The 25,763-nt window shown below is 41.6% G+C and overlaps 1 protein-coding gene across 1 annotated transcript in view; it reads left to right on the top strand.

The window, feature by feature from the left end:
* Nucleotides 1–25,763, top strand: part of LOC308479509 (bridge-like lipid transfer protein family member 3A) — a gene marked incomplete at its 5' end in the record, with an annotated part of 35,656 nt that extends 9,893 nt beyond the window's left edge. Inside the window, 17 exons of the mRNA XM_081010220.1 lie at nucleotides 31–220; nucleotides 1,089–1,229; nucleotides 2,386–2,556; nucleotides 4,984–5,155; nucleotides 7,706–7,792; nucleotides 8,522–8,692; nucleotides 10,147–10,301; nucleotides 10,849–10,990; nucleotides 13,702–13,895; nucleotides 14,411–15,942; nucleotides 16,987–17,183; nucleotides 18,161–18,312; nucleotides 18,422–18,572; nucleotides 20,049–20,314; nucleotides 22,175–22,283; nucleotides 22,602–22,705; nucleotides 25,271–25,763. Coding sequence (XP_080866346.1) covers nucleotides 31–220; nucleotides 1,089–1,229; nucleotides 2,386–2,556; nucleotides 4,984–5,155; nucleotides 7,706–7,792; nucleotides 8,522–8,692; nucleotides 10,147–10,301; nucleotides 10,849–10,990; nucleotides 13,702–13,895; nucleotides 14,411–15,942; nucleotides 16,987–17,183; nucleotides 18,161–18,312; nucleotides 18,422–18,572; nucleotides 20,049–20,314; nucleotides 22,175–22,283; nucleotides 22,602–22,705; nucleotides 25,271–25,396 — 4,060 coding nt within the window. The 3' untranslated portion in view covers nucleotides 25,397–25,763. The remainder of the gene's footprint in view (nucleotides 1–30; nucleotides 221–1,088; nucleotides 1,230–2,385; nucleotides 2,557–4,983; nucleotides 5,156–7,705; nucleotides 7,793–8,521; nucleotides 8,693–10,146; nucleotides 10,302–10,848; nucleotides 10,991–13,701; nucleotides 13,896–14,410; nucleotides 15,943–16,986; nucleotides 17,184–18,160; nucleotides 18,313–18,421; nucleotides 18,573–20,048; nucleotides 20,315–22,174; nucleotides 22,284–22,601; nucleotides 22,706–25,270) is intronic.

Genomic DNA, 25,763 nt, shown 5'->3' with positions numbered 1-25,763 from the left:
CCCTTTTAAAAGCCCTTTCCCTCCTTACAGTGAATATGGCTTTGCTGAGAAGGTAGTAGAGGGTATGTTTATTGCTGTCAATTCCATCACCATCAAGATCCACTCCAAGGCCTTCCATGCTTCTTTTGAACTGTGGCAGCTTCAAGGATACAGTGTCAACCCCAACTGGCAGCAAAGTGACCTCCGCTTCACCCGCATCACTGATCCAAACAGGGGAGAGGTAAGACCCTAATTAAATAGTCTCTTATTTGAAATCTCTTCTGCTGACTCACAAGGATTTGCAATACAGTGGTACTTCAGGTTAAGTACTTAATTCGTTCTGGAGGTCTGTTCTTAACCTGAAACTGTTCTTAACCTGAAGCACCACTTTAGCTAATGGGGCCTCCTGCTGCTGCCGCACCGCCGGAGCACAATTTCTGTTCTCATCCTGAAGCAAAGTTCTTAACCTGAAGAACTATTTCTGGGTTAGCGGAGTCTGTAACCTGAGGCGTATGTAACCTGTCGTACCAATGTATAGACATTCAATGACACCCCCACACCCCCCTTTAATAATCTGCTACCTCTCCAGCTGGTTACAGCAACCTCCTTTGAAGCTATACTTTCAAGGGGTTTGAATCTAAACCAGCTTCCCACACACTGAGAAAGCGAACCTTCACACACTAAGAAAGCAGGGAACTACCTAGTGCTGCCAATCTTGTTGGGGTTCCCTGTCTGTGCTTATTTCTGCTGGCAGGGAGCCCTGTTTGCAAAGGAGTAATTGGGAGCTCATCTTAACCTTCTGGTTGTCATGTATGGGGCAGGTGGCCATGGTTTGTGGGAAACAGCCTTATGGCTCAAATTGCAACCTGTGCCAGGCCTAATTAGACCCAAAGGATAGAGGATGCTCTAAGGCTGCTGTTGGCCACATCTCATTCTGAAACAAGGTGGGATGCTGAAGAGTTCTATTGTTTCCCCTAGAGTGCAATCACACATTTTCTTCCTGTTTCAGTAAAGTATGTTTCCTAATTTGCTACAATACATTGTATCCATCTGTAAAAGTTAAGCATTCTTCCCTTTTTGTCTTTGTGTTCTCTCTCCCCTCTGCATAGGTTCTAACATTTAAAGAACTCACCTGGCAAACGCTTCGCATAGAGGCAGATGCTACAGAAAATGGAGATCAAGATCCTGTCACCACCCCGCTAAGACTTATTACGAACCAGGGCAGAATCCAAATATCTCTTAAGAGAAAGGCAAGTATGGAAAGCGCAGTTGGATGAAATACTTAGTAGGCCCCACAAGTGTGTTCAGATAACATCCTTTGGTCTTCTACTGAATATTGGAGATCTGATATTCTTTGCTTACGCAGTCATTCTGCATTCAGTTAGAAAGTCTGTGTTCTGTAGCTGTAATGAATTATTAAAATTTGCATTTTATTTTATTTTTATTTCGTAAGGTTTTTATGAGGGACATTGTGTGGCATTGCAGTGTGGTGTAGTGGTTAAGAGCGGTAGAGCGGTAATCTGGTGAACCGGGTTCACGTCTCTGCTCCTCCACATGCAGCTGCTGGGTGACCTTGGGCTAGTCACGCTTCTTTGAAGTCTCTCAGCCCCACTCACCTCAGAGTGTTTGTTGTGGGGGAGGAAGGGAAAGGCGAATGGTGGCCACTTTGAGACTCCTCCGGGTAGTGATAAAGCAGGATATCAAATCCAAACCCTTCTTCTTCTTCTTCTTGCAGTATGTTTTGTCTCAAACAGTAATAGAGAGGAGTGGGAATTCATAGTTAACATTAGGGTGTGTAATAGGTGTATAAAAGCAGAGGTCAAGGTACTGGAAACTATGCTCGAAAAAGAAATCAAACTCCCGATTTAGGGCCATCTCAAGTTTCCTCCCCCCCCCAAAGAAAATATTATTTTTTTAAAAAAAAAAACTTCAGCTTGTCCAATTTCTGTCATGTTCTCCAGATTGCATGCCCTCCTTTAGACACTGTGGTAAAGCCCATGGCTGTGCAGATACCAAGCACCCTACAGAAGTACATCAATCTTCACTTATGATAACTTGATTATTATATACAAATTCCCACAGTGAGATGAGTGCTTGAAACACCCACACAGCATAATCTGTTCGTTTTCATGCTCTAGCAAGTTTAACAACGCAGCCTGTTCCTTTCTTCTTCAGATAAAAGTGATAAATGCTGAGCTATGAGCATGCCGGCAAATGTAACTTCCATCAGATACCCGAACTAGATATCTGCAATCAGCCAGAGGCGTTGCCGACTTCTCACTTTGCTGTGGTTGCACATGTCCACTGAAACTCAGTTAATTAGTTCTGTGAAGTCCCATCAGCAAAGGGAGTAAATGTTTTTGGACCAGATGTTTATGCTAAACTTTTTTTCTGTTTGTGAGACAGACAAAGGATTGTAATGTGGTGGCATCCAAGCTCATGTTCCTTCTTGATGACTTGCTGTGGGTGCTGACTGATTCTCAGCTGAAGGCAATGATGAAGTATGCAGAGTCCTTGAGTGAAGCCATGGAGAAGTCAGCTCAGCAAAGGAAAAGTTTGGCTCCTGAACCTGTCCATGTAAGCAGCTCTTCCTTACATGCTATGATGGTGTTCGGTAGAATAAATAGAATTTATTATTTATACCCCGCCCATCTGGCTGGGTTTCCCCAGCCACTCTGGGCGGCTTCCAACAAAGTATTAAAATACAGTAATCAGTTAAACATTAAAAGTAAATAGCAAAGACATTAGTGAAGAAGCTTTTACTGGGTATAGAATTTTCTGTCACTGTCAGATGGCTGCCCTTTTGTCTTTCACATAGTGGCCACTGCAGAGATTTTGCTTGCTGAGGAACAAAACATATTAAATAGAAATGGACAGTTCTACCATCTCTTTTCTGCCACTGTTTTTTTTAAAACCCTCTTGAGACCTCTTCTTCAAATGTTTCATGCATTGGTATCCCTCTTATGCCCCTTCCCTCATGTTCTCTCTTTAAACCACCCATTAAATTACACTAATTGCCTTTTAAAATCTTTATTAACTTGGTGTTGAGATTGCATAAGCAGTCGGTGCTTAAGATGATCCAGTTTTATTTTCCATAGTAACTTTCAAACTGACTTCCTAAAGAACATCCCACAGATTTTTATTTTTTTTAAGAATATTTTTTTATTAACCGACCAATCACATCAAATCAAACCAAATTACATAAATTCCAAATTACACAGCTGAATTTTAAATTTTTGTTGGGGGTACCCATATTTCAAGTTCCGAAGGGATCCAATCAACTTCTTGCTTCTTACTGCTGTTTTAATGTCCACAAATCTAACCTTATGATGTTCACAGTACTATCCAGTCCTTTCTTATTATTTTTCCACATCTCTTGTTGTTATTTTCATATATTTTTCCTTTCTCTTTGTGACCTCTGATAGTCTCCGCAAGCTGGTTAGAACAGTTTGTAATCCTGCGTGGATATTATTTTTTTTATCCAGTAGCCATATCCAGACGTTTTCCATATAACATCACTTCCATACATCAAAACAGTCTTAGCGTCATTAATCTTCACCAATCTGCCTCCTTTCTCAAAACCTCTGAGGAGATTCACTAGGAATGCAGTCTGAAAAAAACATCTCACAGATTTTTGGCTCAGTAATTATAAGGAGATGTAAAGTCAGTGAAGAGAATAGATGGGAAGAGCTTTAGAGAGGGCAGCCTTGTACTCAAAACTGATGAAATTCAGGGGAGTGATAGTAATAATAACAATATACATAAGAATAAAAGAAGATCCCTGCTGGACTTGTAAAGAGGCAAAGGCTTTCAGGGAAATGATATATAATGAGTTAAAGAAAATGTTTAAAAATCCTTTTGTTAAAAAACCAGAAGCCTTTTTAATGGGTATAGTGGGTGAAGAGATACCAAGGGAAGATAAAAGACTGTTTATGTATGCAACAACTGCAGCAAGAATTCTTTTAGCCCAAAAATGGAAACAACAAGAAGTACCAACAAAAGAAGAGTGGCAGATAAAGATGATGGACTTGGCAGAACTGGCGAAGCTGACAGAAAAAATCCGAAACCAGCAAGATGAAGTATTCCAAAAGGACTGGACTCAATTTATATGATATTTGAAAGATTATTGTAAGCAATTAACATCACTAGCAGGGTTGTTTGAAGACATGTAATGATAAACTTTCTACCTTTCTATATTTATTTAAAATTTGAGTTATTTTGTAATGTGTGTAATTGGAAAACATACAAAATACAATGATATAAAGGTTAATTTTGAAAGCCAGGAGATGGAAGGGAAGGAAGTTGACAGGCTCTAAAGAGCCAGGGACTTAAAGTGGAGTGTAATGATGTAAACATATATTATTAAATGGAAAATAAATATATAGAAGACCCCTGCTGGATCAGACCTGGTCTAGCAGTGGCCAGTCAGATGCCTATGAAAGCCCACGAGCAGAATCGGTGCAAAGTAGCCCTCTCTCCAGTTGTGATTCCCAGCAACTGGTATTTTGAGTCATACTCCTTCTAATACTGGAGGTGATATACAGTCATCATGGTGAGCAGCCTTTGGTAGCTTTATCCTCCATGAATTTGTCAAAACCAGCAGTGGTGAACCACCAGCCTGGGAGCCTAGCTAGACCCATCTCCTTTCTCTCATCTCTCATCTCTGATCTTAGATCAGAGATGAGAGAAATACTGCCTGATCTTTAAATAGTAAGGCTAAAAGGCAACATTTCTACCCATCCTGAAGATTCGTCATTGGTATCCCTCACTTGAATTCATGCTGCAGGTGAAAAGGAAGAGCCAAGGCTGCAAAAGAACAATCTTCATTTAATTAGACATTTTCAAAGCCTCACTCACCCCATATTAAATTTCTGTTTCAGTAGAGCACCCTCTAGGGTTTTTCTTTTAGTATAACCTGTGTTGTCTCCTTCCTCGTAAAATATAAATCCATTGTTTCACCTTGGTTCTATATGTATATGCCTAGGCTTAATTTCTCTGTTATAGATCACACCTCCAGCTCCGAGTGCTCAACAGTCCTGGCCTCAGTCATTTGGGAACAGCCACAAAGTGATCAGCCAGTACTTCGAGAAACATGATATGAAAGAGTCTTCCTACCACCTTCTCATCTCCCGTCTAGACCTTCACATCTGTGATGACAGTCACACCCGAGAGACAGGTACCCAAACATAAACTGCGATTAGGAGAACCTAAAATTCTCTTTCCTTATTCCCTTCCTCCCCACCCTATCTTTTCTCATGTGTCTATCCATTGCATGGTCTTAATTTTTGAGCTGTAAAGTTTTGCTATTGAAAAGCTGTATTTTATAAATGTTGTAAGCTGTTATGAGGAGTCTAGTAAAAAAAAAAGCAGGTTACGTCTATATAAAAAACTATATGATGAGAGACTTCTTACAGGCATCAGTGAGGCAGTAATCATGGTTCAGAAGTGCCTAAGAGGAAAACTGCATATTTTGAGGAGAAACATGAGGTTCCCAGCCCTTTATTTTTCTCTTAAGGCAAATTATGCAAGAGGCACTTCCAGAGAAAATTCGTGGGTGGGAGAAAGTGCTTTACTCTTACTCCAGTTATTATCATTCTCTGCCAGTGATCTTCCTCACATATTTTTAATCATTTCTCATCCACTCCCAAACCTGGCTTTGAAACCATAAGTATGTTTGGGCTAAAGGAAGAATAACCAAGGTGGAGATAACATCTAAGCACCCCCTCTCCTGCCCTATTATGCTTCCTGACAAATTACCCTTCTTCTACGTTAGTAAACATGAGCTTGGGGATCTGTTTTTGCTGAGGTAATATGTAGTTCTATCCTGAGATTTTCATTTTCATTTTGAGCTGAAGTTTGGATGGTTTTCTGAGCTCACTGGTGGAAGTTGAAAAGCAATTTACATAAGCAAATAGAACAGGCACTTGATCTTATTGAAAACAACTTGATTGCTTTCAAATTCATCTAGTCTCTTATGACTTTTGAATCCTGGTTGGGAAAATCTGGAGTAATTCAACTAAATTAATCTGGTGAATTTTCTCTTGAGTTTTCTGGTGATCTTTCTCTACTTGAAAAAAAATTTACCTCCTTGAGGAACCATCTTGCTATTTTGGTGTGTCCTAGTTTTAATCCTATTCCCGGGTGGCTGTTCTTCATCTGCAGTGGTTGCTATTGTTAGTATACAGTGGTACCTTGGTTTATGAAGTTAATTCATTCCATAAGTCTGTTCTTAAACCAAAGTGTTCTTAAACCAAGGCGTGTTTCCCCATAGCAGCAGGGGACTCAGTTTACAAATAGAACACACTCAACAGGAAGATGTTCTGCTTTTCAAGGCAAAGTTCACAAACCAAAACACCTACCGTATTTTTCGCTCTATAAGACGCACTTTTCCCCTCCTAAAAAATAAGGGGAAGTGTGTGCGTCTTATGGAGCGAATGCAGGCGGGAGGCTCTGCTCAGCACTACCTTTAAAGAGCCATGTGGAGCATGGGGCTTTTCCCTTGCCCAGGAGAGGCTATGTGCGGCTATCCCATAAGCTAGGACAGCCAGCGGGATTGCTGTGCTGCAATCCCGCTGGCTGTCCTGGCTTCTTGCTTAGCCGCGTGCAGCCTCCCCCGGGCAGGGGATGAAGGCTCCCCTTGCCCTGGAGAGGCCGCGCGCAACTATCCCATAAGCCAGGACAGCCAGCGGGAACGCTGCGTAGCGATCCTGCTGGCTGTCCTGGCTTCTGGGATTCAGAATATTTTCTTTTTTGTTTTCCTCTTCCAAAAACTAGGTGCATCTTATGGTCTGGTGCGTCTTATAGAGCGAAAAATACGGTACTTCTGGGTTTGCCGCGTTCTTAATCCAAGTTGTTCATAAACTAAGCTGTTCTTAAACCAAGGTACCACTGTATATCCCTTTCCCCCACATCACTGACAGACTCTTTATTACTAGAATAACATGTCTCAAAAATATGTAGTTAGTTCTTTTACCTGAGTGCTATTTCTTCAGCATTATTCCAATTTGTTTTCTTTGTTTTATTTCCCACAGTTAGTGCATATTTTCCAGCAATTTCATTAGCTACAGCCGTGTAGATGTTTGAGAAACTAGTATCTCTATCCAATGGCACTAGAGGCCTGGTATATATGTTTAATACATCATAGTGTCTGCATATTGGAGGAATTTTGTTGTCGGGGCCAGTGATAATAGGTTATATTATCTGTAAGACAGATTTTTAAAAAAGATGTTTGAACTGTATTCTTTAGAAAGCTTACCTAAGGTGGCTTACAATAAAATATATAAATGTGTATTGGACCACACATCTTTAGGGCTCAGCAAGCCTTTCAGTTACAGCTGGTGAAAGCTGGTCCACACAGGCCACTGATTCACATAGATTTCCAATTAACAATCCCAGAGGATGTGAGGGGCCACTGAACTGCTCTGGAACTTGTCCAGAATTGCTGTATTGGCTGTTAATCCACTCCTCTGGAAGCAGTCGGAATATAGGCAGAAGCGCAAGGAGTGACAATTTTGTAGTGTAAATAGGACAGAATCCCTGCTGGTGAAGAACTTGTCTTCTCCAAAGCAGTGCAGTGACTACAGCACTGTGATCTGGCATCCTCTTCAGCCTATATGAGAATGCTGGACTCAAAGAAGTATCACTCAAAGAAGAATGCTCACCTACACAGTTGGTTTCTGATGCTCCTGATGTAAGACTGAAATTGGTTTTTTTCATTTTCCCATAGGTGCTTCCAAACATGGAATAATGGGAGGTGCAATGCAACTAACATTTAGGAGGTTGGCCTTTGACTATTATCCTTTCCACTGGGCAGGTAAGAACATTCTGTGAGTCTCATTTGTAATTTAAACAGTGTTAATGACTAAGAACTGGAATTTTAGTCAGTCTACCTCAATTTAGTTTTGTCAGTGCGCTGCTGCAATAAACTTCTCTGGTACCAACATTATCCTATCACCACCATGGAATGGATAGGGAGAGGAGGGAAGGTGCACAAAAGATATGTGGAAAGGCATACATGGTCTTTCTGATTGAGGTTTATAGGTTGTTTTTAGCAGGGCTCAATGTGCAGAACATTGCGGAGGTTGCACTAATTGCAACAACATTCTTCATAGCAGTCATAATACCAAGGAGCAGAATATAGTGAATCCAATGTTCAACAAATATGATTTCTATGGTACAGGAATTCACTGTCAAGGGAAGATTTGAAAGACCTGAGTGCAACAAGTTAGTAATGGTTGTACTTTCATTGTGCTAAAAATTGTGCAGAAATTCCCTGACATAAAACAATGAGCAGAGATACAGCTTTGAAAAGCTTTTGAATTTGAAACCCAAATGGCAAAATTTGTTCACCTGTGCGATGAGTGGTACTAAAAGCAGACAAACTCTCCCATCTGAAAACTGAACTATGCCACTAACAAGGAAAAACGAATGCTTTGGCTGTTTGAGGAAGGTTGTGCAGAGTACAGTAGAGCATTTGCAGAATGGATCATTGTGCAGTTGAGAGACAGTGGTCCTTTCAATATTAACCTACTGTATTATTCAGGAGACAGCTGCAAACACTGGGTGCAGTATTGTGAGGCCATGGAAACCCGGGAACAGTGGGCAGAAAAGCTGGTGAATGAATTCCAAAGCAAGATGGCAAAACATGGTGAAAAAATAAGCTCTGCCTTCTCCAAAACCACTGGAAAAGATTCTCCCTTCAAAAAGAGACCAGGTAACACAAAATACATATCCTTCATACTTGCTTAATCATGAATTCACCAACCTCTGGAGGCTTTTGAGAAGACATGTGACCCTCAAAATATGGGTAACCCTGTGTTCTGTAAACTGCTGTTGAATCCTCCACCTGCCACAGTTCTACAGTTACTAATGTGCCATGTTGAACATTGTAAAAATTAGGTCTGAGACCAGAATAAAACAAAGGTGACGCCTAAAATAATGTCCTTACCGGTTTAATTCTGGAAAGATTTCTGAATAGAGTTCCCCAAACCAACTTGCCAGGTCAGCTGTGTCAACAGCCTCCTCCCTCCTTTCCCAAGTAACCATCTAAGATAAGACATGGGGCCAGCAGTTGTTCCAAGCTGCACCACCTCTTCTTGCCCCCAAGCCGTTGGCCATTTCATTTCGGGAAGGGGAGAAGGAAAATTTACTTCCCTCCACCAACATTGTAGCATATTGGAGTGTTAGAGATTTGGCACGGAGTCTTTCTCATCCACCGCCTTAGGGTAAGGAAGAGTTAGCCACCTTGTGGCAAAAGAGAACAAACCAAGTTTCATGACCCACCATGTATTTTGTTTGAGGTTTACTAGGAAAAGAGTGGTTTCAATTTCTACCTACTTTCCCCCCTCTTGGGTCTGGGATCTGAGGGAGATTGTGGGCAGAGGGTATACTGCTGCTGCTGCCTCCCTACCTGAATATAATTAGGGTGAATGAGCATTCTTTTGTGGATGTGGGAATCTGTTGCTGCAATTTATGGTGTGATCATTGAGCGCCTGCTCTAGACCACTTGAGGAGAAAATTAGGGCTTCCCCAGCACCTGTGCAGGCATTGGGAAAGGGGGAAGTGGTGCAAGGAACTCCATTGTTTTTCTTTCTACAAATTGTAGTGCAAAGTGAGAGCAAAGTTTCTGCCCTTTCTCTGAAACCTCTGGCATGTACTGAAAATGAGAGGGGTGACTGCGCTGGTCCAAGATGCTTTGCTGCCTGAAGTAGGATGCAAATGGTCCTCCCTGGCTAGGGCCAACACTTAAAAAAGTTTTGTTGCATCACTCAGACACCAATTCCTGCCTCTCTGTTTTTCTCCCTCCCCAAATGCTACATAGCAGGGCTTTCCTTAATGGGAGTAGTCAGTGGCCATGATAAATAATAGCTGGGAAGTCAAGCCACAATCTGTGGCTCCCTGCTTTTGAGTTTTCACCAAAGTCCCTGAATCTAGAGTAGTGGGCAGGGTTTCCAAGAACCATGATTGGTTTCCTTTTTAAGTACAAATTATTGATTGGAAGAGCCTACTATGTTTTCTCAAAGTATTACATTTTTTCCATGCTGTGTTATCTGCTTTGAGTCCAATGTTCCATATCAATACAGAATTGGTGGGAGGAGGACTACCTTGTTAAATTTTGTGTTTGAAATATAATTTTGCCTGTTCTGATGACTAAAAAATGTCTTTAAGATGGTCTTTCTAGTTCTCAAACAAGCTCACCAGAGAAAGGGATACCTCAAGCAAGCATGCCATCACCTATCCTATTTGGACTCCAGCGGCCTGCATGGAATAGACTCCGATCTAGCTGTGTGGTTGTCCGAGTTGATGATTTGGATATTCATCAGGTACAGTTGTTGATAGAGTATCTGCTGCCACATTGTTACTTGCTCATTCTTCCTGACTTGTGAACCAAACCATAGGTTCAGACACTTGCTCACTTCTTTATGCCTTTTAAAGTACAAATGCCCAATACATGTTCATTTTTTTATTTGATCTTAAACAATGTCAGCACAAAGGTTGTTCTGTGGCTGAAAGTAGGCCTCTTAGTAAATATTTTTCAATCTAAGCTGCTGCCTTTGTTGCCACATGTTCTGGTGTTTGTTTTTCAAAGAAGCAAATAGATGATTACTCTGCCTCAAAGGGAGAAAATATACTACTGTAATATGGTCATATAGTATATCATTTTTTGCTATCAGCTTGTTTGTGCTCACATGTTTTTCAGCTTCAGGGCTCTTAATTTTTGAGATTCTAGATTGAAATAGTGCTTCAGAGAAACAGTTCTTCTGTCTTTTAGACCTTGGGCACCACAAGGCCAAATCACTGTCTTCTATTGTCTTCAGACAGTCATTATTTTTACTCTTGAATGAGAATCTACAACTCCTTGTTTTTCAGGTTTCCACAGCTGGACAACATAGTAAGAAACCCTCAACCCTGCTCTCATGTAGAAGGAAACTGCTGAATCTTCCTGATCATACCTCAGCCATTCATATTGAGTTCACTGAGTACTACTTCCCAGACAATCCAGATTTTCCAGGTAACTATTCTACATCTCCTCAGGAATCTATAGGCCAAACTAGATGATAAATTACCTCCATATCTGTGCACTTGAATGCAACATTTTTAAAATACAAATTGCCAGCATGAAAATCCTTTGCCACTGCTATTGTCTCAATTCAAATTGGTGCAAAGAAATAGAAGCTCCACAATGTGGGAAAGCCCCATGTTAACCCAGCATAAAATACACCTATGAGCCTACTGGACACCAAAACATCTGAAGCACATGGACATTACAGCCACAGATGACTTCTGGAAGTGTAAGCTGCCACAAGCAGGCCTAGCTCAACTCTTTTGGAACGGCCCAGTATCAAACACTTCTGGGAATGAGAATAATTTGGTGCTGGACAAAACCATGTCAAAAGGAGACACCATGTGGTGACATACCTGTCAGGTGAATCTTATCAAAAGGTCAAGATGGATGGTTCCACACTAGCAGCAAAACGAATAATCATCCAACACTGGAAAGTCTGGGCCACACCAAGCACAGAAAACTGGATATGAGACCTCCTGCAACTAGCAACCCTTCAGAAAATTCTGATCCATAAACTGCTTAAAGAGTTCAGCTTCCAAGAGATTTGGAGTACATTTTTGGAACTATTCACTGAGTAATACCCACAAGCAGAAGAAGTGGGGGACACAACTTCTCCAACCTAACAGGTGTTTACAGAGAACCCCAACACAGCATTTACATTCATTAATCCTAACCCCTCTCTGAGTGTGTGATTCTGAACAGTGTATAACACACGAAACAACTGGACATTGGAAATTAAAATGCTATAACTATAAAACATGGGGTGCAGGGAGGGAGGAGAACTAGTGTGTGTGTGTGGAATAAGGAACTGTACTGTGAAAACCCTAAGAAACCATAGATTTTTTTAATGGTGGCATATGAAAAGCTTCTGTTAACTTCAGTGGGAGCTTTTTTCCTATGCAAATGCTTGGAGTGGGGAAATCAATCTGAACTGAGACCATTGTTGGGAGACAAAGGGTTAAAACCTCCCACACCAGAGTCCTGATCCACACTGGGGTGTTTGTGTATGTGCCAGCACTGGCATTTTGTATAAATTATAAAACAAAAAAAACATGGTTTGCATACAAAAGGTGTCCAGGTAGGACTGGGAAAGGACTCCTGTGTTCCCTAGCAAATAACTGCACTTGGTGGCACAGATATGGAGCTAACTTATCGTATAATTTGGCTCTATTTCTCTAATTTACAATATTATTTCTCTTTATTTGCTTTTGCATTCTGAGGAAGCTGATCCTGTATCTTTCTGCAGGTTTGGAAATTTGCCTTAAGAAAGCCTATGAGGAGATTGAGGAATCCCAACGTTAGTTTGGTCATCAGAGATGAGAGAAATCTTCCTAGCTCAGTTCCCCTTTTTTAAAAAATGTGTGAAGAAAATGTGAAACCACTTCTTGTTTCTTCAAAGCATTCCAACCCTTTGGAAGAAACTGTTTCAGTAAATAAGAAATGATAACACATTTTCACCCAGCCAGCAGAGAGGGAGAAATGAAGTGCCAGAAGACTTTTGTTCCAATACAGATTAGATTAGAAACTGTTTGGGGGGGAGGCTTCCTCCTCCCCTCATGCTTGCCCTGAGTGTTAATCCCTTCAGCAACCCATGCCTCATTTCTTCTTTCCCTCACACTTAATTAGATTTTGCCAGTTTCTTTTCTTAAATATCTGCCACTAATCTCTGATAACATTGTATATAATATGTGTTCCCTTGTGTGGCCTTTATTTCACAGTGGGTGTTGTGGAGATTTAATTCCTGCAAAATATTTGAGCTAATTGGATGCAAAGTGACACTGGTAATGGAGAGTGTTGTAAATGGGAGGGAGAGGAGGTGAAAAGTCTCTTCTGCATCCTGTTATGTACTCACACTTACTGCTTCTGTCAACACCCTTCTACTTCTTGAATCTCTATTCCCTGTCCTGTGTATTATTGGAGGCATACCATTGTTTGAGCAAGGCAGGGAGGACTTGGGGAGCTTGGATCTACCCTGCTTATCTGAACCAAAGACAGCTTCAAGGCCCTGTGGAGGAGGTGAATAATTACCCCCCTCCCTTCCAACCGAGAAGTTGTATTCATTCTGGAGGGAAAAGGATGAATCATCGCTGCTGCATTATCTCTTTCCCTTTGCACCATTCTTCAGTCCAGCAGCTTCTGCTTGGGGTGGTGGAAGCACAAGAATACCTTCCTCAGCCAGAATGGTATGGAAGAAAGTAAAGGCATGCACCCGAGGACATAAACTGGGGTGTGGGCAAAACCTGTTTCCTACTCCTTGTGCCTTCAGTGAGAAGCAGGTTTTGCTTCCTCTCAGCTGGGTCCAAGATTACATCCCATTTACTTTGCCCAGGATGTTGTTGAAAACCAGTAATACAGCTGACTTCAGAAAAGGAATTGTCAAATTAACTACATGGAGTAATCAAAACGATAGACATTGCCAGAGAGGTTCAGAATGTATCTGATGGATTTAAACTGGAAAAAGAATGGCAGGGTCATAGTACCGTAATAGGCCTTACAGAACCGTAAGGTATTTCAAAATGGATTGTTGTAAGAGGCCAGGTACTGAATTAGATGTTGTGTTGTAACACACATGCAGCTCTTGACCCACTCACCCCTTCTTTATCTAGTGCTGCCAAAACTCCTGGAAAGCTAACTTGTCCTTTTTTCATTCTCTCTAGTCCCATGCCCAAATTTGTACCTGCAGCTGAATGGTTTGATATTCACTTTGGACACAGTAAGCGTGCTCTGGGTGAACTTGTTTTGCCTTGATCTCTATCGCAGTTTACAGCATTTCAAAGCTATATACAAACTAGAGAATTCTGGCAAGCAGGATGAGCACATTGATGTCAGACTGGATGGCTTCATGCTCAAGGTATTTTTTCTGCTCTGACTTGAATGATGTAAAAGGGAACTCATGAGACAAGGAGGGCGGGTGGCTGAGGGGAACAACTTCTGGCTTTTTGAAATTATAGTCTTGCTATTTATCCTTCTCTATGCAACTTGTGGAAGGTTGGCAGCTTTCACTGGTGCTATTACTGAGGCAAATCATGAAAGTCCCTAGTTAAGAGGAAAGTACTAGTGCTTCAGTAATCAGAATATGTAGCACAGTATAGAATATTTGGAGGACATCAGGTTGGGGAAGGCTGGCTCAGAGCCTTCTCACCAGTTGCAGTAAAAATATTTTACCAAACGTTGCTATAGTTCCTTCAGTGTGCTAAACCAGATCAATTTCTGACTCAGCCATGAAATTATTAAAAAGCTTTTTTTTTATTAACATCTGCCAAAGAAGGGATAACTGTTATGTTTTCAAGTTGAGGATATAGGATAGTTTGCATGTCTATGTTAATCATTTTTCGTCTTTCCCCCTCCCCCCCCCAAATGTTGTAGCTAAACATCCCAGTGGAGAAGAAAGTGGTCGATCACCGGGACCGTCCCCAATGCCTATCCATTCGCGCATCAGAAATAACAGCTACCAACACAAGGCATGCTCCACACTGCAGTTGTTTAGCCCTCCAGAACCTGTTCCGTAAATTTGCTGCTTCAGAATTCTTCCACTCCAGCTACACCCAGTTCCCTAAATTTCAGGATAACTTCAGCCTCCTGCACACCCTCTTTTTACGTCATGCTTACCAAGTGGACACTAAATCCCAGAAACATGCAGACTTTCCCCTTTCCCCCGGCAAGTCATCCGCTTCTGAAGACCTTTGGTCTTTCAATTTCGCTGAGCTCTCATTGGACTTTGAGGGAGCAAAGAGCTCAAAAGGCAAAGCCCTTAACTTTATCAACCCATTTCCACTCTGTGTCTGGGCCTGCCTCCCAAAGAGATGGGAGGTCGCTCAAGCATCAGTGCCGCATGTCTCTTCTGCCTCACCAGCTAAAATCAAACCTTCCGCTAGCTTTAGTAATCATGCCAAACATCAGCACCTTTCCAGAGAAGAGCAGTTCTGCCAAAGATCAAAGACTGAGCAGGATTTGAAAAGCATCTACCTCGCCCCAGAGACAAAGGAAGTCTTGGAAGAAGAAAACCACATTGTTAATGGTGAAGGAAATGTTGATGATGTGGAAGTATCTGCAGATGTCCATGTTCTTATGTATTCAAGTGCACACATGAAGGTGCGACTTAACCACTACCAGTATTTGATGCTACTTAGGATGAAAGAAGTTCTATTGACATTTCAAGAGCAGTTGACCCAAGACACTCAGGAAATAATTGGGTCCCCTCTAGATTCCATAAGCACTTGTATGGGTGTCATGTTCGGCAGTGCTGAGCTGGCCTTGCTAATGCATCCCACTCCAGATTCTGCATTGGAACCTAGGTCTGTTGACTCAGATACTACAAGCCTTATAGAATCTGAACTCTCCCCTTCAGAGAGCAGGGAGGGACTGGTTGCTGAAGGCGGAGAGCTGAGATCGGACGCTAGCTCAGAGAAGGAAGATGGCAGCCCCATGAAAGTACTAGAAGATAGTGGAATTGAGAGCACAGATGGTGTGGTGGCATTGCAAGATGGAATGCTAAAATCCCAGAGTGATGGAGCCCTAGTAGGAGAAACCGCAGTAGAACGAGGTCCTATAGAAGAAGCACATGAAGCTGAAGAAGTCCTTGGTGCAGAAAGACCAAGTGAGCTTGAAAATTTTTCTCCAACTCCTCAAGGTCTTCCTTCTAGCCCATCTTCCTTTGTAGATCCTTTAGGTGGCATACAAGTCTCTCTAAATGGACAAGAGGAGCTAATCCCTCTGAAAAGCATGGAGCTGGAGTTATCTAGTGCACTGCATATAACGAAGGGTGCCACCAAGGAAGCCTTGCATGTGACCATGGACCTCACCAAAGAGGCTATGTCAATGACAAAAGATGCTTTCAGCTTAAGTAGGGAAAAGATGGCTTCCACAATGCAGAAGATGTTTGTCCACCCCCAAATTAAGTGAGTGGTTTTCTAATCACCTAAATAGCCATTCTATAAGTGCTATGATAGTGGATTTTCACACTTGAGTTTGCTTTATAGTGTTGGGAATAGTTTTATGGAAAGTAGAATAAATGCCAGATAAACCAGTCTTATTTTGCCGATTACAGAAATCAAAGGTCTCCACATCTCTTGTAATTTTTTTCATTCAAAGTACACTCAATTCCAAGGTAGATCATCACCTGGGCAGGGAAATGCAGATGATAGAGCTAGCCTACGAAGATGGGGAAATGGCTCAGTTCTCAATGGCTGCCATTGACTTTTGTGAGATAAACATGTAACAATTTGGGATTCACCAGAGAGTGGACGAAGCCTGACCTTCATCCCAGATACTTGGGTCACTGGAATAGGAGGTAGAATCAGCCACTAGCCAGAGGTGGGGAACCTATAGCCCTCCCGATATTGTTGTACTAGCACTCAAATGATACCCAACCATGGGCATTGCTGTCTGGCCCTGAAGGGACTTGTATTCTGTAGGACTCCCTGGGATAGCTCAGCCTGTAGAGCACAAGACACTTAATCTCAGGGTTGTGGGTTCGAGCCCCAAGTTGGTCAAAACATTCCTGCATTGCAGGGGGTTGGACTGGATGACCCTTGTTCAGTCTTCCAACACTACAGTTCTATTATTCTAATATCTGGAGAGCCACAGGTTCCCTCGCCAGCTCTATCCCACTAGTGTCCTCAAACACACCTTCTTTATTTTGCTCTTATGTAAGCAAGTGGTTCCCAATAGAGCACTGCATATAGGAATAATGTCAAGATGGCCACGAGAGAAAAATGTGTTCATCCAGTTCTGACAGAAGATGGCTTAGCTTGCAATAACAGGGAAGGCTGTGGGCAGGGAGTTCAATTTATTTCTTTGTACAAAGCACCTTGTGCCACACTCCCTCCAATATATAGCTCCTCTTACTATGTACCAGCTGTCATAATGATGGGCATCTTTCAATTATAATTTTGCATCTAATCCAGTAATACCAAACAGCTTTGATCTGTCCTTGTTGTTAGGGATCCCACACCGAAGACTGAAGAGGGGCTGTTGACTCCAGTGGGAGGCAGTAGTGGGCGAATGCGTTTCTTCTCCATGAAAAGGACTGCCTCCCAACATTCCTTTGATACCAGCTCTCTAGATGGCAGTGGTCCTGAAGATAGGTTGTCGGTGGATAGCGATGGCAGTGATGGTTTTGTGATGCTTATAGAACCTGGTAATGAGAATTAACTTGCACCCCCCCTTATAAGTTATAAAATACTTGGGTTTTTTACTTGAGGGTATAATTTGTACAAAAACAGCATTTGTGTAATTAAAAGACACTTTTTAATAACTAGGTGGGATGGATTGTGGGAAATTCATCGTAGAATTGGTGCGGTGATGGTTGGAGAAGGGGGTTCTAATCCAAACTGCAGGCTGGATCCAAGCTTAGCTTTCGGTGAATGGAAGGGCTTCTTCTACCCACTGAAGTCTTTTGATCCTGTGGAGATATCCCCTGCTCAGCGCCTGAGGGCCCCAGTCCTGCCACTCACCACCTGGCCTAGGGCGGGGCCTGACAGGCCTATAAGAACTGCTGCCGCTGCCGGGCAGAGAGGGCTCCATTTTGTTTTGTTTTTGTTTTTTGTTTAAATTGCTTTTTTTTTAACCTATGTCATTTTAAACTGTGATATTAATGCTGTATTCTTAGTTTTAGATTTTGATTTATGTGGAAATTGTTTCCCATTTGGTTGTGTATTTTTTTATGTGGTTTATTTATTGTTTATGACTTTTGTAATTATGTAAATCTTGTCATGCTGTAAGCCGCCTTGAGCATTGTTTTTTTAACTGTGGAAAGGCGGCATACAAATAAAAAAATGATGATGATGATGCTGGTGGAGGAGGCAATTTTCATCTATTTCCCCTTCTCCTTGCAACCCCCCCCCCCCCCGTCTCCCAGAAATATTCTCCAAAGGATTGGAAATGCTGTGGAACAGCATGGGGAGTGGTGCTGAGCACTTCAGAGGGAAATAAGCAAAAATTGTCTCCCCTGCCTTCCACTAAAATGTTTAGTAAATTGCCTGGCATATAAGCTCTTACTTAGAAATGCAATTTTCCTTATGGGGCATTTACGTTTTTAAAATTAATCCAGTCCAAGTGTGTAGTCTTTTTAGATGTTTCAGGATTCTGTTACTGAACTTCTTGATTTTTCTTCAGAGTCTAGCCTGGATCCTCTTACCCCTGGGCACATTCCCCAAGTCCTTGATGATGCAGGCCACAGGTCAAGCCCAATGGCAGATGAGGAAAGAGAATCAACATATATCAACAGCTCAGCTTCTCCCAGCGGACCAGACTCCAGCCCCCAGATGGTCAGATGTCATCCCTTTCTTGTTCTTTTAAATATTATTTCCCTGAGGTGTTAGAGAGAGAGAACAACTAGGTTGCAGCACTCATTTGTTCTATGGCTTGCTGTTTTAGGTATCTGTCTCAGTGTTGAAAATGAAAGAAGTAAACTGTGTGATAGAGACGAAAGGAGATGATATGGGACTTGCCCTTCAGGTTATGGAGCTAACTCCTGCTCACCTAGGAAATCTAAGTATGTGGCAGTTTCTGCAAGGTGACTTCACAGGTATGTTACTGACCAAGGTAAAGTTCAGTAGCTTTGATGCATGTGCAGAGATCTGTTTTTGCCTGTACAATACAATCAGGAGTCTTGGTGCCTATGTGGGGTGTTTGCCTTCCAGTCTTACATAGAAGGAAAGAACCCACTATTTTTTCTGTACAAACTTCTCTGGGATATAGATCTACAACTCTGACTTCTAGGTTTTGTGATAGGTTTACACAAGTGTCCCATCTTTCTCAAGTTTGTCAGCACTGACTGGCAGGTGTGTCCAGGGTTTCAGGCATGAGTCTTTTCCCAGCCCTATCTGAAAATACCAGATATTCAACCTGACACATTCTGTATGCAAACCACATGCTCTACCACTGAGCTATGTCTCTTTCCCCAAGCTGAAGTATTATTCACTACTTCCTGTCTTTTCTACCAATAGGAGGCACATGATTCTGCTGAACAGTTAAAAATGTAAAAAGGTGGAATATGTGTGGTGAAGAAGGCAGAAAAAGGCTGGGGAAAGGCCAGGGACAATTTTTAATTTTTTTAAAGAGATGCTGTGTCCTCATCTCTAATATTGAGTGTGTCAGGATGTGGTTAATGAGAGGTAAGGGACAATGCTAGATTTCAGAAGGCGGTGTAGATGTAAGACAGCAGTGTGATGTCTCTGGCAAAATTACGTGGCTTCAGACTCTTAAAATGGTTTATTTTAGTAGCACAAGTTTCCATTTTAAAAATGGAATTGAACTTAAAGTGGGCCCCTTGTTGTATCTCTTTTGGCCACTAGAGAGCACAAGATATAATAGGATGGAATTAAGCTGGTAATATACTTGGGAGGACGGGGTATTCAAAAGAATAATAGTTAGAGAGGGAACCTTAGTTTGAGAAGCCAGTTTTACAAAGCTCAGGGCTCGTTATCAAAGAGAACTTTCATTTTGTATAAATAAAACTGAATGCTTTAGATAATCAAATACACATAAATTTTCCATTAATATGACTGCTGAAAGCAAGTAAATATATCCAATTAGATGAGAGCAAGCCCCACGGAACTCACTGGGGTTTACTTCTGTGTTTATGTTACAAGATTGCACTGTAAACTGTTTGGGGTCATATTAAATTATTCCATCTTCCATGTCTGTAGTTGTGATTTCTATTGGGGAGGCTAATGATCCAAGGCAAAATTGATTTAATCTGGCTGCTTGGAGCCTCTGAACAGTAATAGTGCCTTCCACTAGCTAAGGTGTGGCTAACCTTTGGCCCTTTCAGATCTCGCTGAACTACAGCTGTCTTCATCCCTGACCATTCCCTATGCTGACTGGGCTTGATAAGAATCACAATCTAACAGCTTTTGTAGGGCCACAGGTTTCCCATCCCTGCGCTAGCTGATAGAATTAATGGCATTAGTTAAACAGTTTTAGTAGGGGGAGAGGATGGGAGAATTATCAACATTGTAAGCTATAGAATACTGCTGCTATAACCACCTTATACTTTTAGGAGAGCTAAACTCGGAGAGACCTCAAACCAGTGAAACTAACCTGACCCAGCCTGAAGTGTCTTTACAATATGAAATAGGACCAAGTGCTGCAGTGCATTCACCTCTGGCTGTTCAGAATGGTTTTTTCCACATGCTGATTCATAGCTATCATGCAGAGCTGCTGACATCCTTTGTTTCCAGCCTTGGACCCTTCCTTGAGGATGAGGTGATCCCTGAAGTTATTCCCATGAAGATTGAAATTGTGGACACCAAGATTACACTGAAGGTGGGAGAGAGAGTGTGTACATTAGCTTTAGAATGTATTGGGAGGAAGTGTAGATATTACTATGTATGTTTACATTTTCAAGTATCCAGTGGTAAAGGTAAAAGGTAAAGGTACCCCTGCCCGTACGGGCCAGTCTTGCCAGACTCTAGGGTTGTGCGCTCATCTCACTCTATAGGCCGGGAGCCAGCGCTGTCCGCAGACACTTTCGGGTCACGTGGCCAGCGTGACAAGCTGCATTTGGCGAGCCAGCGCAGCACACAGAACGCCGTTTACCTTCCCGCTGGTAAGCGGTCCCTATTTATCTACTTGCACCTGGGGGTGCTTTCGAACTGCTAGGTTGGCAGGCAGTGGTTGTTGTTTAGTCGTTTAGTCGTGTCCGACTCTTCGTGACCCCATAGGGCAGGCAGTGGTACCTCAGGTTAAATACGCTTCAGGTTACATACGCATCTGGTTACACACTCCGCCTACCCAGAAATAGTGCTTCAGGTTAAGAACTTTGCTTCAGGATAAGAACAGAAATCGGGCTCCGGCGGCGCGGCGGCAGCAGGAGGCCCCATTAGCTAAAGTAGTGCTTCAGGTTAAGAACAGTTTCAGGTTAAGAACGGACCTCCGGAACGAATTAAGTACTTAACCCGAGGTACCACTGTACAGAGGAACAAGTATTGCTGAAAAAGAATGAACATTCCTTCTGCAAAGGTACATCCTGCGTCACTGTCCTTTTAGTGTTCTTCAGGAATGTCAGTAAACATGTGAACAGGGATTACTGGTAGACATTGTATTTTTAGTCTTCCACCCCCACCCCACCCCCACACTCTAACCCTATTAAGATAGAAACTTGGATCATGTGGTAGAGCCCTCAGAATCTACCTCTTTGATGTTTTGTCATGAGTTATGTAACTAGCACTGTGAGTTGTTAAAAATTTAACAGGTGACCTCAGAAGACTGCTAATTGCTCTTCATTCTGGGAACTGATAACAAGGGCATACTTAACTCATGACATCAGTCTTGTTCAGGTTTCTTGATGGCCTCTTTCAGCCTTGGAAAGGCAAGATACTGAAAATAAACAAATCTTGTGTGCTTTGCTTTCCTCAGTTATAATATAGGCTTTAAAATATTCCACCACCCTTTGTAAAATTCTGTATCATACAAAAGGAACCATTATTACCTGATTAGAGTGCAGTGGTATCTGAAGCAAAGGAAACTTTGGAGTACATCTTCTAAATCACTTCGGATGTGTAATAAATGAAATTTTATAGGCCGAAATCCTCAGGACCATGCACAATCTAGCATACGTACACAGAGTCTTTCCACTTTCCAATTTCAATTAGTCCCTTCAAAAGCTGAATTCATATCTGTATTTCTGGGTCCTTTACCTTTACCTTTTAGCTTTTACAGCGGTACCTCGGGTTACAGACTCCACTAACCCAGAAAAAGTACCTCGGGTTAAGAACTTTGCTTCAGGATGAGAACAGAAATCGGGCTCTGGCGGTGTGGCAGCAGCAGGAGGCCCCATTAACTAAAGTGGTGCTTCAGGTTAAGAACAGTTTCAGGTTAAGAACGGACCTCTGGAACGAATTAAATATGTAACCAGAGGTACCACTGTACATATCTATAGTGGCATTGCACTACAGATGGCAGCAAAGAGCTGCCGCCAAAAGTTAACTGCATCTTCCCTGCTCCCAGCCCACATATATGGAAGCATGGGCATCATTATATTCTGACCTCGGACTGGGTTTGATCTTCCATTGTATTATAATAATGCTTTATTGGGATAGGGTATGGAAATGCTTGCATTGAAAATATGGTTTCTGCAAAAATTGGAGAGAATAATTTTTATAGCTAATATTCTTTGTTTTGCAGGATGACACTCCTCGAATATACCCTACTTCTCCTGGTCCTGTGCCTTTAATCCTTGCAGTGGACCACGTTGTTGTTTGTTGTGATGATGATGGAGTATTCTGTATAAAAGGTCAGTGCCATGAATGGCAGTAGCAGTGGCTGGAAGATGCTGCAGCTAAAACAGCTAAGCCTGCTAGAACCTTTGACCCACCCCCAGCTTCCTTTTTGTTGCTACCAGTACATTGAGATGATTAATATGGCATTTAAGTGATGTGTAAAATATTTATTGGGAGAGTAAAATTGCAATGTGCTGTTGGATATTGCTGCTCAGTTATTTCCCTCCCTTATCTTCAGTTTCTCATTCTGAAAAAACATTGGAGCCTTTATCTTAACATCCACATCCTGCAGGTTATTTCATCATACTTGTGTTTTCTGCATGACTTTTCAGTTGCACAGGAGGGAGGATCTTCTATGCAGAAGAGGCTTCAGAAAGATCTTAAGAAACAGCGGAGAATTTCTGCAGTTTCAGCAGGAACCAGTGATGAACTTCAGGTATGCCATATCTTAACAGCTTGCAGTCACTAAAGGAAAAGGGAGGGAAATACAAGCCCCTACCTGCATGTTTATTTCCTTGCTAATGTACTTACAAATATCAGCTCTTGTGTACTCATTTCTGGATATCTCAGTTTCCGTTCCCTTCCCTCTTTTCACATTTCTTTGCAGAAGCAAAGGCAAGCATGTCATTTGCTGATTTTCAGAGACAGCACTGTAGCATTTCTTGCAAAGAATGCTATCTGAAGCAGGATTTTGAATAGATACAATATTTATATTCACCAGTTATAATGGAATAATGGAATAAATATTAATACATATATCAAAGTGATTAAGAGTGTAACAGATAACACTGATGGCAACAAAAAAAGAGGAAAGAACGTTCTATTATAACCATCTTGCATTATGACTTCAAACACTCTTCATCAACACAGTTGGTTCATGTTAATGTATGAATAATAGAATCATTCAGTCTCTGGTACCCAAGACTGCGGAGTTTTTTTGAAAATGGCTCTGGCAATAGTAGGAAGCAAGCTAGCATACTGGGCCACTTCATTAGTAATAAATGCATTCTTATCCTGATTAATGGCCTTTCCCTCCTATAAGGGAAATTACAATTAACTTACTTGCATCATGGTTGTAAGAAATGACCAAAATAAAGAAATCTGAATTGTGAACTACATCAAAAAGTGCTGTGTCAATAGTAATAAAATATTTGCTTTTTAGAGGAGAACATCCAATATAATGCTAGCTTATAATGTTTCCCTCTAAAAGACAATTACTTTAGCATTTTATTATTACTTTTTAGTGTTTCTGAGGCTGCAGATTTATTTCAAAAACAATCAATAATTCAGGAAAAGCACTATTAATATTGTAGTTTCCGCTGTGAGCTGTATTGTTGTAAACCTTCTCTGCTTATAGTAAAAATCAACAAAATCTGGCAGTTCAATGTACTGTTAAAGTTAATAGATAAGCAGTAAAGCGAACTAGGAACCTGTGTACATATCTCCATGTATAAATCAGAGTCCCAGATAATTTTCTGCCAGTTTTAGCCTTGTAAAACCTGCTGCATTTTCTTTTGCAATGTCTACTTTGCATTCTTTTAAGTGTGTTCTTTTAAGGTTCTTTTCCTGTGCTTGCTCCACTCCATATTTGAGGACTCCTTTTTGCAGGCATCCCCAAACCTGGCCCTCCAGCTGTTTTGGGACTACAATTCCCATCATCCCTGGCCACTGGTCCTGTTAGCTAGGGATGATGGGAGTTGTAGTCCCAAAACAGGTGGAGGGCTGAGTTTGGGGATGCCTGCCTTTTTGTCACACATGAGGCAACTGAATAATGCAAGAGGAACAGATTTGAGTAGAGCAGTGATGGAGAAACACTGAGTGGGAAAATGTGGTAGTTTTAAACAACAAAGGTTTGAATGGAACAGGAGAAAGGAAAGGAGAAAAGTGGGGGTTTAAAACAAGATTTGAGTACAGTGAGAAGGGAATTGAGAGAGGCTTTGTTGCGTTAGCTTTTTGGTGTTTGCCTCTGTATTGTACCCATCTGCACTATTTCTTCTTGTTAAAACTTTTTTTTAAAGCAATTCCTCCATGTTCTTCTTTCTGATCTATTCAAACCTCTTCCATTATTTTAAGCCACCACGTTTCCCGTCTTCTTTGTCTCTCCTTTCTTGCTTCTGTATCACAGCCACTGATGTTATGCAATCTGCCTTCTCTTCCCACCATCCCCCATCTTGCTGTGTCTTCAGCAAATCCAGGATTGTGATTTGGTGCTACAATTCCTGCATTGGGTGCTGCATAATGACAAGACTAGTGCAAATATAGTATGGGGGGGGCGGTGTATAGACACAAACAGGCACATCCCAAACAAATAGGTATTGGTACAAAATATGATGCTGTTTTGCATTAAATTTTATTTTAAAGATGAAAGATACTGTGGCCTTTGCATTGTGCATTAAAAATCTTAGCTGCACATGGACATCTGGTTGGCCTCTGTTGGAAACAGGATATTGGACAAGATAAGCTCATGGTTCTTCTTATATGCTGATGCTGCTATTGATGGGCTAATATTCAGTCTTGGTGAATCTAATGATGATGATTATTATTTTGCACATAATTTGATTTATATGCTTACATTACAGTTTGAATAGTAATAGAAAACCTAAAACCAAAAGCTGGGCAGAAAAATCAGAGATTACTCTACAGAGAACTGTGCTCAGATTTTCAGGAACTTGAATAATGGTCCTTGATTGCAATCTGCTTTTCCTTTCTTGAGACCAACCCGCAAAGTGTGTGTGTGTGTGTGTGTGTAATGTGAACCACTTTTTAATTTGATGAAGCACTTAATAATTTCTGAAATAAGAATAACTGCATTAAAAACAAAGTCACTGAAAGCTAATAGCCATTAGACTAGACTATCGGCAAGTACTCCTGCTGGGGAAGTCATCTCTTTGAATAATATAGGTAAATGTCTCACTATCCAAATTGTGTCTTGCAGTTCACAGCTTGAAAAATACTTTATCTCTCTTCACCCCCACCCCCGCTCCTTATTTTGTCTTTGTAGCTAAAAGAAGTTCCAGCTTTGGAGAGAGAGCTACAGGTCACAAAAAAAGCCCTTGCAGAAGCCAATCTGGACAAAATACGCCTACTACAGGAAATAAGGAAATATGATCCTCTCTTCCAGCTTTGACAGCAGAGGACTGAGCTACAGATGCTCAGGGCAACCAGAGATCACCAGCAGCATAAAAAAGCTTGCTTGTTACATTACAGCTACCTAGGCCATCTTCAATGCAGAGTAACTGCCTTGAGGAGCAGAAACAGTGTGCCATTACAGAAGATGGAACATGGAAATGGACAGGCAGTGAGGAAACGTGGGAATATGATGATCTGGAGTGTTTGTTTTGCAGCCCATGTCCAGATAGCATGAAACTACACTTCAGCTGAAACATGGCAGCATTGAATCTAAAAGCTGCAAAGCCAAACAAGGAAGAACTAGGTTTCTGTCCCAGTCAAGTTGTCTAAAAGTGGTGCTGAAAAATGAATAATCTTTCTCATCA

This window comes from Podarcis pityusensis, assembly GCF_964106645.2.
Source record: "Podarcis pityusensis genome assembly, chromosome: 6".
NCBI classification, from domain to species: Eukaryota; Metazoa; Chordata; class Lepidosauria; order Squamata; family Lacertidae; genus Podarcis; species Podarcis pityusensis.
This window is presented reverse-complemented; position numbering and strand designations above follow the sequence as displayed.